Consider the following 17,022-nt stretch of genomic DNA (forward strand, 5'->3'; position numbering starts at 1 on the left):
TACTTTGTGCATGACTGTCATGCCTTGGTCATTGTATTTTGTATTTTTGTTATATGTTTGGGTAGGCCAGGGTGTGACATGGGTTTATATGTTGTGTTTCGTATTGGGGTTTGTATTAATTGGGATTGTGTATGATTAGGGGTGTGTCTAGTTAGGCTTGCCTGCCTGAGGCGATTCTCAATTGGAGTCAGGTGATTCTGTTGTCTCGGATTGGGAACCGTATTTAGGTAGCCTGAGTTCGCGTTGTATTTTGTGGGTGTTTTTTCCTGTCTCTGTGTAGTGTTCAACAGATAGGCTGTAATAGGTTTCACGTTCCGTTTGTTGTTTTTGTATTTATTCAGTTATTTTCATGTACCGCGATATATTTAATTAAAGTCATGAGTAACCTACACGCTGCATTTCGGTCTGACTCTCTTCATTCAACAGATGAACAACATATTTCATTAAAGTCATGAGTAACCTACACGCTGCATTTCGGTCTGACTCTCTTCATTCAACAGACGAACGATGTTACAATGACACAAGTAATTTTTCCAACAATTGTTTACAGACAGATTATTTAACTTATAATTCACTGTATCACAATTCCAGTGGGTCAGAAGTGTACATACACTAAGTTGACTGTGCCTTTAAACAGAAAATTTCAGAAAATTATGTCATGGCTTTGGAAGCTTCTGATAGGCTAATTGACATAATTTGAGTCAATTGGAAGTGTACCTGTGGATGTATTTCAATGCCTACCTTCAAACACAGTGCCTCTTTGATTTAACATCATGGGAAAATCAAAAGAAATCAGCCAAGACCTCAGAAAAAAATTGTAGACCTCCACAGTCTGGTTCATTCAACTGTATGTGTATATATGTGTCATAAGGATAATTAATGATATAAAATTGTATTTGTCACATGCGCCTACTAAAACAGGTGTAGTAGATTTTACAGTGAAATATTTACTTACACTTATTTTTCTAAACTGCATTGTTGGTTAGTAAGTTAAAAAATAAAAATAAAGTAACAAGTAATTAAAGAGCGCAGTAGTATAACAATAATGAGGCAATATACAGGGGGTACCAGTACAGAGTCAATGTGCGGGGGCACCGGTTAGTTGTAGTAATACTGTATGTACATGTAGAGTTATAATGACTATGCATTGATGATAAACAGAGAGTAGCAGTAGTGTAAGGGGGGTCAATGCAAATAGTCAGGTTGGTGTTTGATTAGCTGTTCAGGAGTTTTATGGCTTGGGGGTAGAAGCTGTTAAGAAGTCTTTTGGACCTAGACTTGTCGCTCAGGTACCGATTGCCGTGCAGTAGCAGAGAGAAAAGTGTATGACTACGGGGGTGGAGTTTTTGACAATTTTTAGGGCCTTCCTCTGACACCGCTTGGTATAGAGATCCTGGATTGCAGGAAGCTTGACCCCAGTAATGTACTGGGCCATACGCACTACCCTCTGTAGTGCCTTGCGGTCAGAGGCTGAGCAGTTGCCATACCAGGCAGTGATGCAGCCAGTCAGGTGTCTCTATGGTGCAGCTGTAGAGGATCTGAGGACCAATGCTAAATCTTTTCAGTCTCCTGAGGGGGAATGAGGTGTTGAAAGAGTTCCACAGGGATGCTGGCCCATGTTGACTCCAATGCTTCCCACAGTTGTGTCAAGTTGGCTGGATGTCCTTTGGTGATGGAACATTCTTGATATACACGGAAACTGTTGAGCATGAAAAACCCAGTAGCATTGCAGTTCTTGACACAAACCGGTGCCCCCTGGCACCTACTACCATACCCCGGTCAAAGGCATTTTTATATTTTGTCTTGCCCATTCACCCTTTGAACGGCACACATACACAATCCATGTCTCAAGAGTGAAAAATCCTTCTTTAATCGTTCTTCATCTACCTAAAAAAAAATAACTTTGACTGCATTTACACTTTTTGTTCCAATATCTCCGGCCCAAAATGTCAGATCCTCACAAGGTAAAGTGCTTGTTGTTCAGAAGTGTCTTTCTGAGTAGTTTGAGGGGATCTACAACGTCAGTAATTCGAGGGGAGAAAGGTTTTTGGTAGCTTATGTCCATGTTTGACCAACAATATGGAAATATGCCTTTTCTGTGTTTTTGCATAACTTAAAGGATAATTATGACAAAAGTACCTATAAATATGTTTATTCCATACTCTAAGTATGTTTGTGTGATTAAATAGTCTGTTTATATCTTCAGTAATATGTTCAGAATCTGTGGCTTGGTAAATGTACAACTTTGCTCTTTTTTTATCTGAGAAATGTATTTTGAATGTAAACCAATCCGCATAGCACTATTATAGCAACCACTTTTTTTGATCTTGTCAATTATTTAAAATGTGTTTGTGGACCTGTCAAAATCTGTTGATACTGTTCATCATGCTATTTTATTGAAATAAGTTGTCCTCAATAGGCTTGAGCTCTGTTCAGGATTTAATGACTATGTTAGTGACAGAACTCAGGCCATCGTGATTGACAGTCCACATTTCTTAAGATACATAAGCTGTTGCGCAGGCGTCGATACTAGGATCTGTTCTTTTCACTGTTCATATAAATGCTATTGGTCGATCTGTAAAAAAAATACAGATGATACTATTATGTACACAATTGCCCCAGCTGCTGACCTGGCTGTGACAAGGCTACAGTCCAATTTTGGAGATGTGCAGGAAGCCCTTACTGATATAAAACTAAATACATGTTGTTTTCAAGTTGTCTCCGATGGATTACATCATTACCTGTGGGATGATTCTATAATCGAACGAGTTACTGCATACAAATACCTTGGTATATGGATTGGCAATGATTTATTGTTTTAAAAAAAACGTACGACTGAGCTTGAAGAAGAAATTAAGATTTAAAGTGGGCTTTTTTACATTAACTGATCTTGTCTCTCTTTAGTCAGCAGGAAGCAGATTGTGCAGTCAACCTTTCTACCTGTTCTCTATTATGGTGATACTATTTATCAACGTGCAGATGCCTCGACTCTTAAAACCTTGGATGCCGTTTTTTATAGCGCTCTTTGACTTATCACAGGAGACAGTTGTATTACTCATCACTGTATTATTTACCAAAAGGTTGGCTTGACCTCTTTGAAGTCTTGTAGATTACACCATTACGCTCTTTTTGTTTACAAAGCCCTGCTCCACAAACTTCAGACTCACCCTAACATCACTGTTAAGATTTAAAATGACAAGTTATCAAACCTGTTCATAGGGTTGGTTATCTCTGGAGACTCCTTTTGTGTCTAGACAGAGGCTGATTTTCCTTTCATGTCCTTGCACCTTCTGTGTGGAATTAACTACAATACACTTTAAATGTAAGGAATGGGTGACTCTAGAACAGTGGTTCCCAAACTTTTTATAGTCCCGTACCCCTTCAAACATTCAACCTCCAGCTGCGTACCCCCCTCTAGCACCAGGGTCAGCACACTCTCAAATGTTGTTCTTTGTCATCATTGTAAGCCTGCCACACACACACTATACGATACATGTATTAAACATAAGAATTTGGGGCGGCAGGGTAGCCTAGTGGTTAGAGCGTTGGACTAGTAACCGGAAGGTTGCAATTTCAAATCCCCGAGCTGACAACTTACAAATCTGTCGTTCTGCCCCTGAACAGGCAGTTAACCCACTGTTCCTAGACCGTCATTGAAAATAAGAATTTGTTCTTAACTGACTTGCCTAGTAAAATAAAGGTAAGAAAAAAAGAAAAAAAAATATAAGAATGAGTGTGAGTTTTTGTCACAACCCGGCTCATGGGAAGTGACAAAGAACTCTTATAGGACCAGGGCAAAAATAATAATAATCAATCATTTGCTCTTTATTTATCCATCTTGCGTATAAAACCTGTTTTTTTTTTATAGAAAATTGTGAATAACTCACCACAGGTTAATGAGAGGGGGTGTGCTTGAAAGGATGCACATAACTCTGCAATGTTGGATTGTATTGGAGAGAGTCTCAGTCTTAAATCATTTTCCAAACACCGTCTGTGCCTGTATTTAGTTTTCATGCTAGTGAGGGCTGAGAATCCACACTCGCATAGGTACATGGTTGCAAAGGGCATCGGTGTCTTAACAGTGCGATTTGCCAAGGCAAGAAACTCTGAGTGCAGCCCTATCCAGAAATCTGGCAGTGGTTTCTGATTAAATGACATTTTCACAGAACCGCTTGTTGCAATTTTGATGAGGCTCTCTTATTCAGATATCGGTGGACTGGAGGCAGGGCATGAAAGGGATAATGAATCCAGTTGTTTGTGTCGTACGTTTCGGGAAAGTAGCTGCATAATTGCGCACCCAACTCACTCAGGTGCTTCGCTATATCACATTTGACAGTGTCCATAAGCTTGAGTTAATTTGCACACAAAAAAATCATACAATGGTGGAAAGATATGTGTGCTGTCCATGTTAATGCAGACAGAAAAGAGCTCCAACTTCTTAATCATAGCCTCAAATTTTGTCCCACACATTGAATATAGTTGCGGAGAGTCCCTGTAATCCTAAATTCAAATCCTTCAGGCGAGAAAAAACATCACCCAAAATAGTCCAGTTGTGTGAGAAACTCGTCATCATCCAAGCAGTCAGACAAGTGAAAATTATGGGCAGTGAAGAAAACTAAGCTCGTCTCTCAATTAAAAAAAATGTGACAATATGCTCCTACCTGTATTTGACATTGTGTTGTTATTCGTTGGTTGAACACAAGATGGTTTTATTTTATTTTTGGAAGTGAAAGGCGAGAAAAAAAACTCACCCAAATTTATATCCCCGTTGGAAAACATAGATGTACTGTTTGAAAATGTGAAGATTTGTTTTCTTTTTATGGATCCCATTTTAATTTGCCATACCCTCGACGGCATTACGCGGTACCCCAGTTTGGGAATACCTGCTCTAGGGCATTTCAAATTGTTGTTGGAGGACCTTTTTTACTGACTCCCAGCATTGAATCCCTGTCCTAATAAAGATTAAATAAGAAATTACAGTGTCAATATCTCTGGCCCAGAAAGTCAGATTTTTGTGAGGAAAAATTATCCTGGTTTAGTGGGGTCTCCCACAGTTTTCTCAGAGACTCTATATCATCTGAGAAGGGTCCTTGGTGGTGTTACAGACCACAACTATAGCTGAAAATATCTGAATTTATCCTTTCTGTATATCTGCATGCCTTAAATATAACTTAAAGAAAAGTAACTATTAATGCATCCATTCCATAGTCTAAGTGTTTGTTTGACAATCCACTAAGTTTTTGTTGTGAATTTCTGGATATTTAACAGAAATCTATGACTATTTCCATTACTCCCATTCTCACCAGATTTGACCTTTTAACCCACTGAACATTTCCTTAAGAATCCAAATGTAAATATGTATCTGGCCTAACTTTGTGTCACCCCATCATTGTTTGATCTAGCCTGTAACAAGCCAAAAAAAGAGCAAGCACATTTTCCAGGATGGCTAGTCTACCATGTGGGTTGAGAATAATTGTCCTCCTATTGGGTCCTGTTTGTTGGGTCGTTAGACGGCTGAAGGCCAATCCGAGAGATAAAGATTCTGCTGAAGTGTGTGATGGTGGTGGATGATGAAGCTCTCATTACGTTGTTGCCACTCGTCTTCCGCGATCCAGCCGAGATCTTGTAGGAATGTGGATGGTCTTCCTCACTTGTGATTCTGTCCAACGTAAATGTCCTCCTAGCTAGCGGTGTGGATGGGGAACTTTTTCCGGTTGGTCCTGATTTTGTGCTTGTAGTGATTTTTCTATCTTCCTGCGGGCCCCACTGCCCTATGTTAAACTGGGAGTACAAGAGCCGTTTCAGGAGTTGGTGCAGGTTTCCACATACAGTAGGGTGTAGAGAACTACTGCTTTTGTAAATGAGGACGTTAGTTTAGATATCACAATCATCAAAGACAAATTTCCCATGTCTGTCAAAGGCTTCACTGACACATTTTAGGAGGTGGTGTATTTTCACGTCTATGTCAGCTTTGGAGGAGAGAAAGTTGGCAAGGTATCGAAAGTGATCCACATTTACACGGTTGGTATTGTCAACATATATTGTTGTGACCTTTGTAGTCTGGTATTGTCAAGAAGTATTGTTGTCACCGGTGTTGTATTGTCTAGTGGGGCTTAGTGGATGATTTGTGTCTTTTTTTTTGTTCAGGGCCAGACCCAGGAGTGTGTACGTCTTTGCAAAGTCTTCTTATAAAGTGGGTAGGCATTACTTTGTCATGTGCATACTGGAGACATATGGCGGCTCTGAGGAGGGTGCACGTCTTCCCGGTTCCTGCTCGACATTGCTTTTTTTATGGCTTTTAAAAAATAAAATGAAATACTTTGTTTGCTCCTTTGTTCACCGCACAGCGGACTTACATGTTGCTGTTAAACAAGATGACCAAAGGCAACACTGGAGATGAAGAAGAGGAAGAAAAGGGGTCTCCAAGCTAGTCAGATGGGCTACACAGCCTCCTTTTCCAAGTATCCTGATGGCCAATGTCCAATCGCTGGAAAATACTTTGAACTCAGAGCAAGGCTTCAATCACAGAAGGATATGTTTTTACAGAGACCTGACTTACAGACGATACACTCGACTGCTATTCAACCAGATGGCTTTTCCCTTTTCCTTATCGTTCGAACTGCGGCTTCTGGTAAGAGTAGGGTATGTGTCTTCATCAACAATTCCTGGTAAAACAAAGTTGAAAATATCTCGAGCTCCCGTTCTCCGAACCTGGAGTTCCTGATGCTAAAATGCCGACCCCACTAAATGCAGAGGGAATTCACGTGTTATCACACCTGTGTACATACCGCCACAAGCAAACACCAAGGCGAACTGTACAGGATCATTAGCCAACAAAAATCCTCTTGCACTGAAGCAATCTTTATTGCTGGATCATGTACAAACAGACCCACTCCAATTTGCCTACCTCTCCAACAGATCCAGAAAAGATGCCATTTCCATCACTATTCACACGGCCATAACACCTATGTGAGAATGCTTTTCATTGACCACAGTTCATCATTCACCACTATTCTTCCCTCCAAGCTCAACACCAAGCTCAGAGCCCTGGGTCTGGACACCACCCTCTGGAACTGGATCCTTGACTTCCTGACGGGCAGACCCCAGGCTGACACCAACTCCATCATCAAGTTGGCTGACGACACCACGGTTGTAGGCCTGATAACCAATGACAAGTGAGCCTATAAGGAGGAGGTAATTGAACTATCATTGTGGTGCCAGGACAACAACCTCTCCCTCAATGTCAGCAAAACAATTGATGCCCCAATCCACATCAACGGGACTGCAGTACAGAGTCAGCAGTTTTAAGTTCATCTGTGTCCACCACTCTTGTAAGAAGGCGCATGAGCATCTCTACTTCCTAAGGTGGCTGAAGAAATTCAGCATGCCAACACAGTGTCCTCTCCAAATTCTACCGCTGCACATTGAGAGCATCCTGACCGGTTACGTCACAGCCTTGTACGGGAATTGCTCCGTCCACGGCCACAAGGCCCTCCAGCGGGTGGTGAAGACAGCCCGGTAATATCACTAGAACCATGTTCCCACCCATCCAGGACATCTACTTGAAACTGTGCCTGAGGATGCCCCCCCCCCCCCATCATCAAGGACCACACACCCCAGCAATGAGCTGTTCACTCTCTTATCGCCGTGCAGACAGTATCGAAGCATGAGGTCTGACACCAACAGGCTCAGAGACAGTTTTCCTACAAGCAATGCTGCGCAATTTAAAAAATGCCCTCTAATCCCAATTGTGCCTTCCGTTTTATGCAAAAAATAATATTCTACTGAGCCGTTTACTTTGTTCATATTCTTATGTTATTTCTTAATTTTGTTGTATTGTCAAGAAGTAAGCATTTCAGTGGACGGTGTATACCATGTGTATCCTGTACGACTAATAACACTTGAAGCTTGAGCTCCATAATAGAAGTGAATTTGCTGTTTGCCTTGACTTTAATTAGGTTGAAGAATCTGCTGTATGTTTTTACAGGATTGGGACTTCCTTAGACAGATGTTACATGTGAAGTGAAGGATGGCAGCAATGAAGATTGCAAAAAGGGTGGGGCAATGATGCAGCCGTTTCATCCCAGTTTCCATCTTGAAGGGTTCCATTTTAGCACCACTGTAAAGGATCAGTGTTGACGACATGCAGAAGTTGTTATGCAGAAGTCACAGTACCCTGGTGAACTTTTCAGGGCAGCTGATATTTTACATAGTCAAATCCTTTTGTAAGATCTATAAAAAAAAGTAAAGTAAAGTGTTTGCTTTTTCTCTTGCAGTTGTTGTGTTGTGGAAATCATGTCCATTGTGCCTCTGGATGGGCAAAAGCCTCATTGTGATTGTGGGAGGGGTAGGAATCAGTTGGCCAGTATGTGATTTAAGTATTTTCCCAGTGGTGGACAGTAGGAAGATACTACATAGATGCCTATGTAGTTCCCACAAATATTCCTGTCCCCCTTTTTAAAGATGGTAACAATCTGAGTTCTGTGGGAATTCTCTACTTGTGCCAGATCTTCAGAAGCAGGGCATGTATGTGGTGTAAGAAAGAGCACCTTCTTGGTGGCATTTTGTACCTGCTCCTTCCTAAGTGGTTTTCCTAAGTCTTCCTTTATGATACGCTGAAGGGTTTGGTTGAGGATCTCCGTCTCAACGGTTGTACTTCGGTTTGAAGAGTTCCTTGCCTCAGACAATGACATGGTCAATGATATGCCAGAGTGGGGATAAATCCAGGATATTTGTTTTTTTTTTTCAGATTGAAGAATGTGTTGGTGATGAGATCATTTTCTACACATTTGGTTAGGGGAATAACTCCATATGAGTTGGTTTGCTGACACCTTCTTTCCCAATCATTCCTCTCCAAATGTTGTGGTCCTGGCCGACTGGCAATAAAATCCCCAAGATGAATGACCGTGTCTTCCTTGGAATACTTGAGAGCCCAAGTTGGTATAGAAAGTCTCAAACAATAGAACTCTGGGCATTAACCACAACCTTCCCTTCAACAGTAATCAGTGTTTCTGTTTTTTATAATACAGTGATAGACCTGTGTGCTGAGGGGAAGCATGACTGTGAGCAGATCTGTATCACCTCTCTGGGCACCTTCACCTGCAACTGCAAGACTGGCTACACCCTCAACAATGACAAGTTTACCTGCACAAGTTAGTGAAGCCATCATCAGGCCAAACCATTGAGGAAGCCCAGATATGAAACTACAACCTTCCCTTCAACAGTAATCAGTGTTTCTGTTTTTTATAATACAGTGATAGACCTGTGTGCTGAGGGGAAGCATGACTGTGAGCAGATCTGTATCCCCTCCCCTGGAGCCTTCACCTGTGACTGCAGCGCTGGCTTTAAGCTCCACGATGACAAGAAGACCTGCATAAGTTAGTGAGGCCATCATCAAGCCCAACAGTAGAATGTATTTACTGTAGCTAGGGGCAGAATATTTGAGGCAGCTGCTGGGTGATATTTGCGGTGAACATTGCAAGCGCAATAAACCTAAAGTATTAACTATTCCGTGTTTATCAAGCTTGAGACCCAGCATTAACATACACTTGAAAATAGGTTTTGAAGATTAAAGGTCTTATTTTTGGTCCTTATTACTTGCACACAACAGGACTTTGTTCATATTTCTGATCTGAGTTCAAATAGTATGTTTTTTCTTTGAGCATGATTGGAATGCCAGGTGGGCGACATTTGCACTTTTGGCATTATGTCAGTTCAAGTGCTCCAAGTCAGCTCAATCGAAAGCAGCTAAAGTATTCAAAACAATACAAATACTATTTGAACAAAGGTCTGTTTATTATAGAAACACCTATGCTGTTGGTCACAATCAAATAACATTATCTTGCTCTTATGCTATCTAGTTACTTTTTAACTGCATTGGTAACCAGAATGCAATTACTGGCTATCTATGCTTTCAGCTTTTACAAATGGAATGAGCATTTAGAAAAAAAATTCTACACCCCAAAAGGACCATATCTAAATATTATGCTGCAAAAACAGCCAAATATATCCAAATTGGATTTTAGTAACCACATTAGACATTGTATAAAATGTGCACGTTGTTAGCATCAGCTTTTTAGAATGGTACCAATAACGGCATCCTTGTGCCGATCCTGGACTGGACCTATAACACCACACACTTCTCGTCCACTGCCCCCCAGTTTGTCAGAGTGTCCGTGTGTGTTTGTCCCTCCACAGACCTGTGTAAACACAGTGGAGCATGGCTGTGAGCACCAGTGTATCAGTACACCAGACTCCTACTACTGCATCTGCCCTGAGGGACAGCTACTGGCGGAGGATGGCAAGGGCTGCCGAAGTAAGTATACTTCACACACCCACTAAATACAATAATGTTAACACCCTCACTTCCAAAATGGTTCTTTCTCCTCATCTGAATAACCCTTTTTGGAAGACAAAGGTTCTTTTTAAGGCAAAGGGTTCTACCTAGAACTTTTTTTCCCACCCCCTTTTTCTCCCTAATTTTGTGGTATCCAATTGGTAGTGGTTACAGTCTTGTCTGATCGCTGCAACTCCCATACGGACTCGGGAGAGATGAAGGTTGTTCTCCGAAACACAACCCAACCAAGCCGCACTGCTTCTTAACACAATGCCCATCCAACCCGGAAGCCAGCGGCACCAATTGTGTCGGAGTGCACTGCGCCCGGTGCGCGATGAGACGAGAATGGCCCTGCCGGCCAAACCCTCCCCTAACCCAGACGGCGCTGGGCCAATTATGCGTCACCCCATGGGCCTCTGGGTGTTCAAAAGTTTAAACGGTAGTGTACATTGGTTGGTTGATTTAATCATATGCTACACAAAGATAACTAATATACATTTTTCTAAACTAATCCAACCTGTTAGGAGTTTGATGTATTGCACCCATTACTTAGATGGTTGTACCAGTTTAGATGCTTTAGATAGTTTTTCATACCCTGGCAGTCATTCTGAATGCATGTTGTGGGTGATTGAAAGTTCCAATTATTGGATATCCTGACTCTGGCTGGATTCCAATAAGAATTACTCATCACTTTACATGCCAGCGTAATGTGATTTGTAAACCAGGAGTTGTAAACCAGGAGTTTGACCACTGTTAGGGTATAACAAGGCCCTCAAATAAATACCTTATGATATATGTAAGGTATTGTCATGAAGAGTATTGATGGGCATTCAAAATATTTTCCATAAGCCGGATCTTTTGGCTCTGCTCACCTAAATGAGGCATTCATTTGGCTCCCAAATGACTCGTCATTCAGCAGTGCTTAAAAATGTATGAAAAACCATGAAAAATAACTCATTTGTAGTGTAAAGCCTAAAAGGTTGCCTATCATTATGTCAGATCATGAAATCTGTGTTCAAAAAACATTTTACCTGATGAAATTAGATAGCTTTCAAAAATGTTGCCTGGACCATAATAAGGCCCTCTTCTCACTGCCTATTGTTCCTGCTGTGAGGAATTACCATCTTCACAGAACTTATCTACAGAAAGTCATTGTCTGGAGCTCAAAAAGCAGTAGTAGCAGTATGCAAATCAGCGAACCAAATGAACAGCTCTTTAACAGATGAGAGTCGGTTCCCGACGTTCACCAAAAAGATCTGTTCAAAAACAGTGTTCATTCGCGGATGACTCATCACTAAGAGTTGAATGTTGAAGGCTAATAAGACTGGTGGAACTGTTCATAGAGGGTTCTAGGAAGAACCCTTCAAAGATAAAATGGTTCTTGGTAGAACTCTCTGCAAAGGGTTCTACTTAGCACCTTTTTTTCCTAAGAGTGTACATCTCATGTGGTTCACCAGAGGTTTAATCATTAGTTCAAACAGTTGTGTACTAAAACAAGAGTTTCTATTGGACAAATTCAGCGAGGTCCGGTTTCGTTCCATTTGCTTCCATTTAAGAGATGTATTGCAACCAAATCGTCATAATGAATACACCCCTGGATGCAATAGCTCTATACAACTACTTCTATTCAGTTGACTCTCTGTAGTATCTTGGATACAGTTTCTAACGTGCTCCAGAAATGAAATTAGCAAAGGTCGTCAAAATTGATAAAAGGTCAAAAATAAAGTTCTCTAAATGTAATAGCTGCATAATGGAGTAAAATACTCAACTCGTTTTGAATTTGAAATAACCCTTCAAATTTGGACTGTATTATAGCACATTAACAATAGTATAATGAGAGTAAATCTATGGAATCTATATATTTCAGTGAGATTTCAGACATTCAGTTGAATGTCAAATGTAATTGTTTCTTCTTTGAAATGATACAAATGTTTTTAAACCACATATGGCCTATTAACAGTACCAGTCAAAAGTTTGGACACCTACTCATTCAAGGCTTTTTCTTTATGTTTACTGTTTTCTACATTGTAGAATAATAGTGAAGACATCAAACTAAGAAATAACACACATAGAATCAGGTAGTAACCCTAAAAGTGTTAAACAAATCAAAATGTTTTATATTTGACATTCTTAAAAGTAGCCACCCTTAACCTTGATGACAGCTTTGCCCACTCTTGGCATTCTCTCAACCAGCTTCATGAGGGAGTCACCTGGAATGCATTTCAATTAACTTCTTGGTGACGGGGCAGTATTTTCACGTCCGGATGAAATGCATGCCCAAATTCAACTGCCTGCTACTCATCCCTAGAAAATAAGATATGCATATTATTAGTAGACAAAACACTCTGAAGTTTCTAAAACTGTTTGAATCATGTCTGTGAACTTATTATAGCGCGGCGAAAACCAGAGGACAAACCATTCAGATTTTGTTTTGTTTTGGGGTCACTCTCTTTTCAATGGGTTTTCAATGGGAATCCAGATTTCTAAGGGACCTTCTTGCAGTTTCTATCGCTTCCACTGGATGTCAGTCTTTAGAAATTGGTTGAGGTTATTCCTTTGTGTAATGAAGAAGTACGGCCATCCTTGAACGAGGGTCACTTGAAGTGTACTGTTAGATGGAGGAGCGTGACCAGAAAGCATTGCTACAGTTTGTTTTCTTCCTGTATTGAACACAGATCATCCCGTCTTCAATTGTATCGATATTTACGTTAAAAAATACCTAAAGTTGTATTACAAAAGTAGTTTGAAATGTTTTGGCAAAGTACAGGTAACTTTTGAGATATTTTGTAGTCACGTTGCGCAAGTAGGAACCAGTGTTTTTGGACATTTTGGATATATATCGACGAAATTATGCAAACAAAGGGACCATTTGTGATGTTTATGGGTCATATTGGAGTGCCAACAAAAGAAGCTCATCAAAGGTAAGGCATGAATTATATTTTTATTTCTGCGTTTTGTGTCGCGCCTGCAAGGATGAAATATGGTTTCTCTCTTTGTTTACGGAGGTGCTATCCTCAGATAATAGCATCGTTTTCTTTCGCCTAAAAGCCTTTTTGAAATCTGACATGTTGGCTGGATTCACAACAAGTGTAGCTTTAATTTGCTATCTTGCATGTGTGATTTAATGAAAGTTTGATTAATTGATTAATTTCAGTAATTTATTTGAATTTGGCGCTCTGCATTTAGCTAGCGTCCCACATATCCCAGAGAGGTTACAGGTGTGCCTTGTTAAAGTGAATTTGTGGAATTTCTTTCTTAATGCATTTGAGCCAATCAGTTGTGGTATAAAAACAAGTCCATATTATGGCAAGAACAACTCAAATAAGCAAAGAGAATTGTGTCATTGTGAGACGCAGAGTCAGTGAACGGAGGATCTCCGCATGTGTGGTTCCCACTGTGATGCATGGAGGAGGAGTGTGATGGTGTGGGGGTGTTTTGCTGTTGACACTGTCAGTGATTTATTTAGAATCCAAGGCACACATAACCAGCATGGCTACCACAGCATTCTGCAGCGATACGCCATCTTCCGGGTTGGAGCGAGCGGTCGCATCTGCATTTCGCTCCGCAGGTAGTATAACTTTTTCATTACATTTCATTACATTTCATTATAGCACAACGGTTTGTTTTGTCTAATCTTAGCAATTTCTTCTTAGCTAGCTACATAGCCGTCTTTGTATCAAAGATAATTGCGTAATTATCGTATTTCGCCGTCCTAACGTAGTCTTCACTGCTATTTGCCCAGCAGCTAGCCAGCTAGCCAGCTAGCAAATGCCCACCGATTAGCTGCACTGTAGAACTATTACACTCAACTGAACGACTTGATTAGTGTAGTGTTAGCTAGCTACATAGCTGTCTTTGCTCTCTTCGTATCCAAGATAATTGTGTAGTTTAGAGTGTGTAGTCTTAGAGTGATTATCTTAATTTACCGAGGTTAGCTAGCCAGCTATTTGTCGTCCTTAACGTAGGAGACACTGCTAGCTAGCTAACAGCTAGCCAACGTCTACCGAATAGAACTTCCGCACTCAACAACCCGGTCGCATTCCGCTTCGCTCCACAGGTAGTATCACATTTTCATTTCATTTCATTACAGCACAACGGTTTGATTTGTTTGATCGTAGCTAGCTACATAGCTAGCTACATAGCCGTCTTTGTATCAAAGATAATTGTGTAGTCTAGAGCGATTTTCTAGGTTAGCTAGCCAGCTATTGTCGTTCTTTTAACGCAACGTAACGTAAACAACACTGCTAGCTAGCCAGCTAGCCCCCGAATAGCAGCACTGTCGAAACTATTACACTCAACGGAACGACTTGATTAGTGTAATGTCAACAACGCACCCACTGCCAGCTAGCCTACTTCAGCAGTACTGTATCATTTTAATCATTTTAGTCAATAAGATTCTTGCTACGTAAGCTTAACTTTCTGAACATTCGAGACGTGTAGTCCACTTGTCATTCCAATCTCCTTTGCATTAGCATAGCCTCTTCTGTAGCCTGTCAACTATGTGTCTGTCTATCCCTGTTCTCTCCTCTCTGCACACAACATACAAACGCTCCACACCGCGTGGCCGCGGCCACCCTAATCTGGTGGTCCCAGCGCGCACGACCCACGTGGAGTTCCAGGTCACCGGTAGCCTCTGGAACTGCAGATCTGCGGCCAACAAGGCAGAGTTCATCTCAGCCTATGCCTCCCTCCAGTCCCTCGACTTCTTGGCACTGACGGAAACATGGACCACCACAGACAACACTGCTACTCCTACTGCTCTCTCTTCGTCCGCCCACGTGTTCTCGCACACCCCGAGAGCTTCTGGTCAGCGGGGTGGTGGCGCCGGGATCCTCATCTCTCCCAAGTGGTCATTCTCTCTTTCTCCCCTTACCCATCTGTCTATCGCCTCCTTTGAATTCCATGCTGTCACAGTTAGTTACCAGCCCTTTCAAGCTTAACATCCTTATCATTTATCGCTCTCCAGGTTCCCTCGGAGAGTTCATCAATGAGCTTGATGCCTTGATAAGCTCCTTTCCTGAGGACGGCTCACCTCTCACAGTTCTGGGCGACTTTAACCTCCCCACGTCTACCTTTGACTCATTCCTCTCTGCCTCCTTCTTTCCACTCCTCTCCTCTTTTGACCTCACCCTCTCACCTTCCCCCCCTACTCACAAGGCAGGCAATATGCTCGACCTCATCTTTACTAGATGCTGTTCTTCCACTAACCTCATTGCAACTCCCCTCCAAGTCTCCGACCACTACCTTGTATCCTTTTCCCTCTCGCTCTCATCCAACACCTCCCACACTGCCCCTACTCGGATGGTATCGCGCCGTCCCAACCTTCGCTCTCTCTCCCCCGCTACTCTCTCCTCTTCCATCCTATCATCTCTTCCCTCTGCTCAAACCTTCTCCAACCTATCTCCTGATTCTGCCTCCTCAACCCTCCTCTCCTCCCTCTCTGCATCCTTTGACTCTCTATGTCCCCTATCCTCCAGGCCGGCTCGGTCCTCCCCTCCCGCTCCGTGGCTCGATGACTCATTGCGAGCTCACAGAACAGGGCTCCGGGCAGCCGAGCGGAAATGGAGGAAAACTCGCCTCCCTGCGGACCTGGCATCCTTTCACTCCCTCCTCTCTACATTTTCCTCCTCTGTCTCTGCTGCTAAAGCCACTTTCTACCACTCTAAATTCCAAGCATCTGCCTCTAACCCTAGGAAGCTCTTTGCCACCTTCTCCTCCCTCCTGAATCCTCCTCCCCCCCCCTCCTCCCTCTCTGCAGATGACTTCGTCAACCATTTTGAAAAGAAGGTCGACGACATCCGATCCTCGTTTGCTAAGTCAAACGACACCGCTGGTTCTGCTCACACTGCCCTACCCTGTGCTCTGACCTCTTTCTCCCCTCTCTCTCCAGATGAAATATCGCGTCTTGTGACGGCCGGCCGCCCAACAACCTGCCCGCTTGACGCTATCCCCTCCCCTCTTCTCCAGACCATTTCCGGAGACCTTCTCCCTTACCTCACCTCGCTCATCAACTCATCACTGACCACTGGCTACGTCCCTTCCGTCTTCAAGAGAGCGAGAGTTGCACCCCTTCTGAAAAAACCTACACTCAATCCCTCCGATGTCAACAATTACAGACCAGTATCCCTTCTTTCTTTTCTCTCCAAAACTCTTGAACGTGCCGTCCTTGGCCAGCTCTCCCGCTATCTCTCTCTGAATGACCTTCTTGATCCAAATCAGTCAGGTTTCAAGACTAGTCATTCAACTGAGACTGCTCTCCTCTGTATCACGGAGGCGCTCCGCACTGCTAAAGCTAACTCTCTCTCCTCTGCTCTCATCCTTCTAGACCTATCGGCTGCCTTCGATACTGTGAACCATCAGATCCTCCTCTCCACCCTCTCCGAGTTGGGCATCTCCGGCGCGGCCCACGCTTGGATTGCATCCTACCTGACAGGTCGCTCCTACCAGGTGGCGTGGCGAGAATCTGTCTCCTCACCACGCGCTCTCACCACTGGTGTCCCCCAGGGCTCTGTTCTAGGCCCTCTCCTATTCTCGCTATACAACAAGTCACTTGACTCTGTCATAACCTCACATGGTCTGTCCTATCATTGCTATGCAGACGACACACAATTAATCTTCTCCTTTCCCCCTTCTGATGACCAGGTGGCGAATCGCATCTCTGCATGTCTGGCAGACATATCAGTGTG

At 42.5% G+C, this 17,022-nt stretch overlaps 1 protein-coding gene across 1 annotated transcript in view; it reads left to right on the top strand.

Annotated features, from left to right (window-relative positions):
• The window catches only part of LOC124003601 (matrilin-4-like), a 58,588-nt gene that overhangs the window by 20,769 nt on the left and 20,797 nt on the right, over window positions 1-17,022 (top strand). Inside the window, exons 7-8 of the mRNA XM_046311993.1 lie at window positions 5,552-5,563; window positions 10,214-10,315. Of these exons, the coding sequence (XP_046167949.1) occupies window positions 5,552-5,563; window positions 10,214-10,315 (114 nt within the window). The remainder of the gene's footprint in view (window positions 1-5,551; window positions 5,564-10,213; window positions 10,316-17,022) is intronic.

The sequence above is a fragment of the Oncorhynchus gorbuscha genome, linkage group LG18 (assembly GCF_021184085.1).
Source record: "Oncorhynchus gorbuscha isolate QuinsamMale2020 ecotype Even-year linkage group LG18, OgorEven_v1.0, whole genome shotgun sequence".
Taxonomy (NCBI): Eukaryota; Metazoa; Chordata; class Actinopteri; order Salmoniformes; family Salmonidae; genus Oncorhynchus; species Oncorhynchus gorbuscha.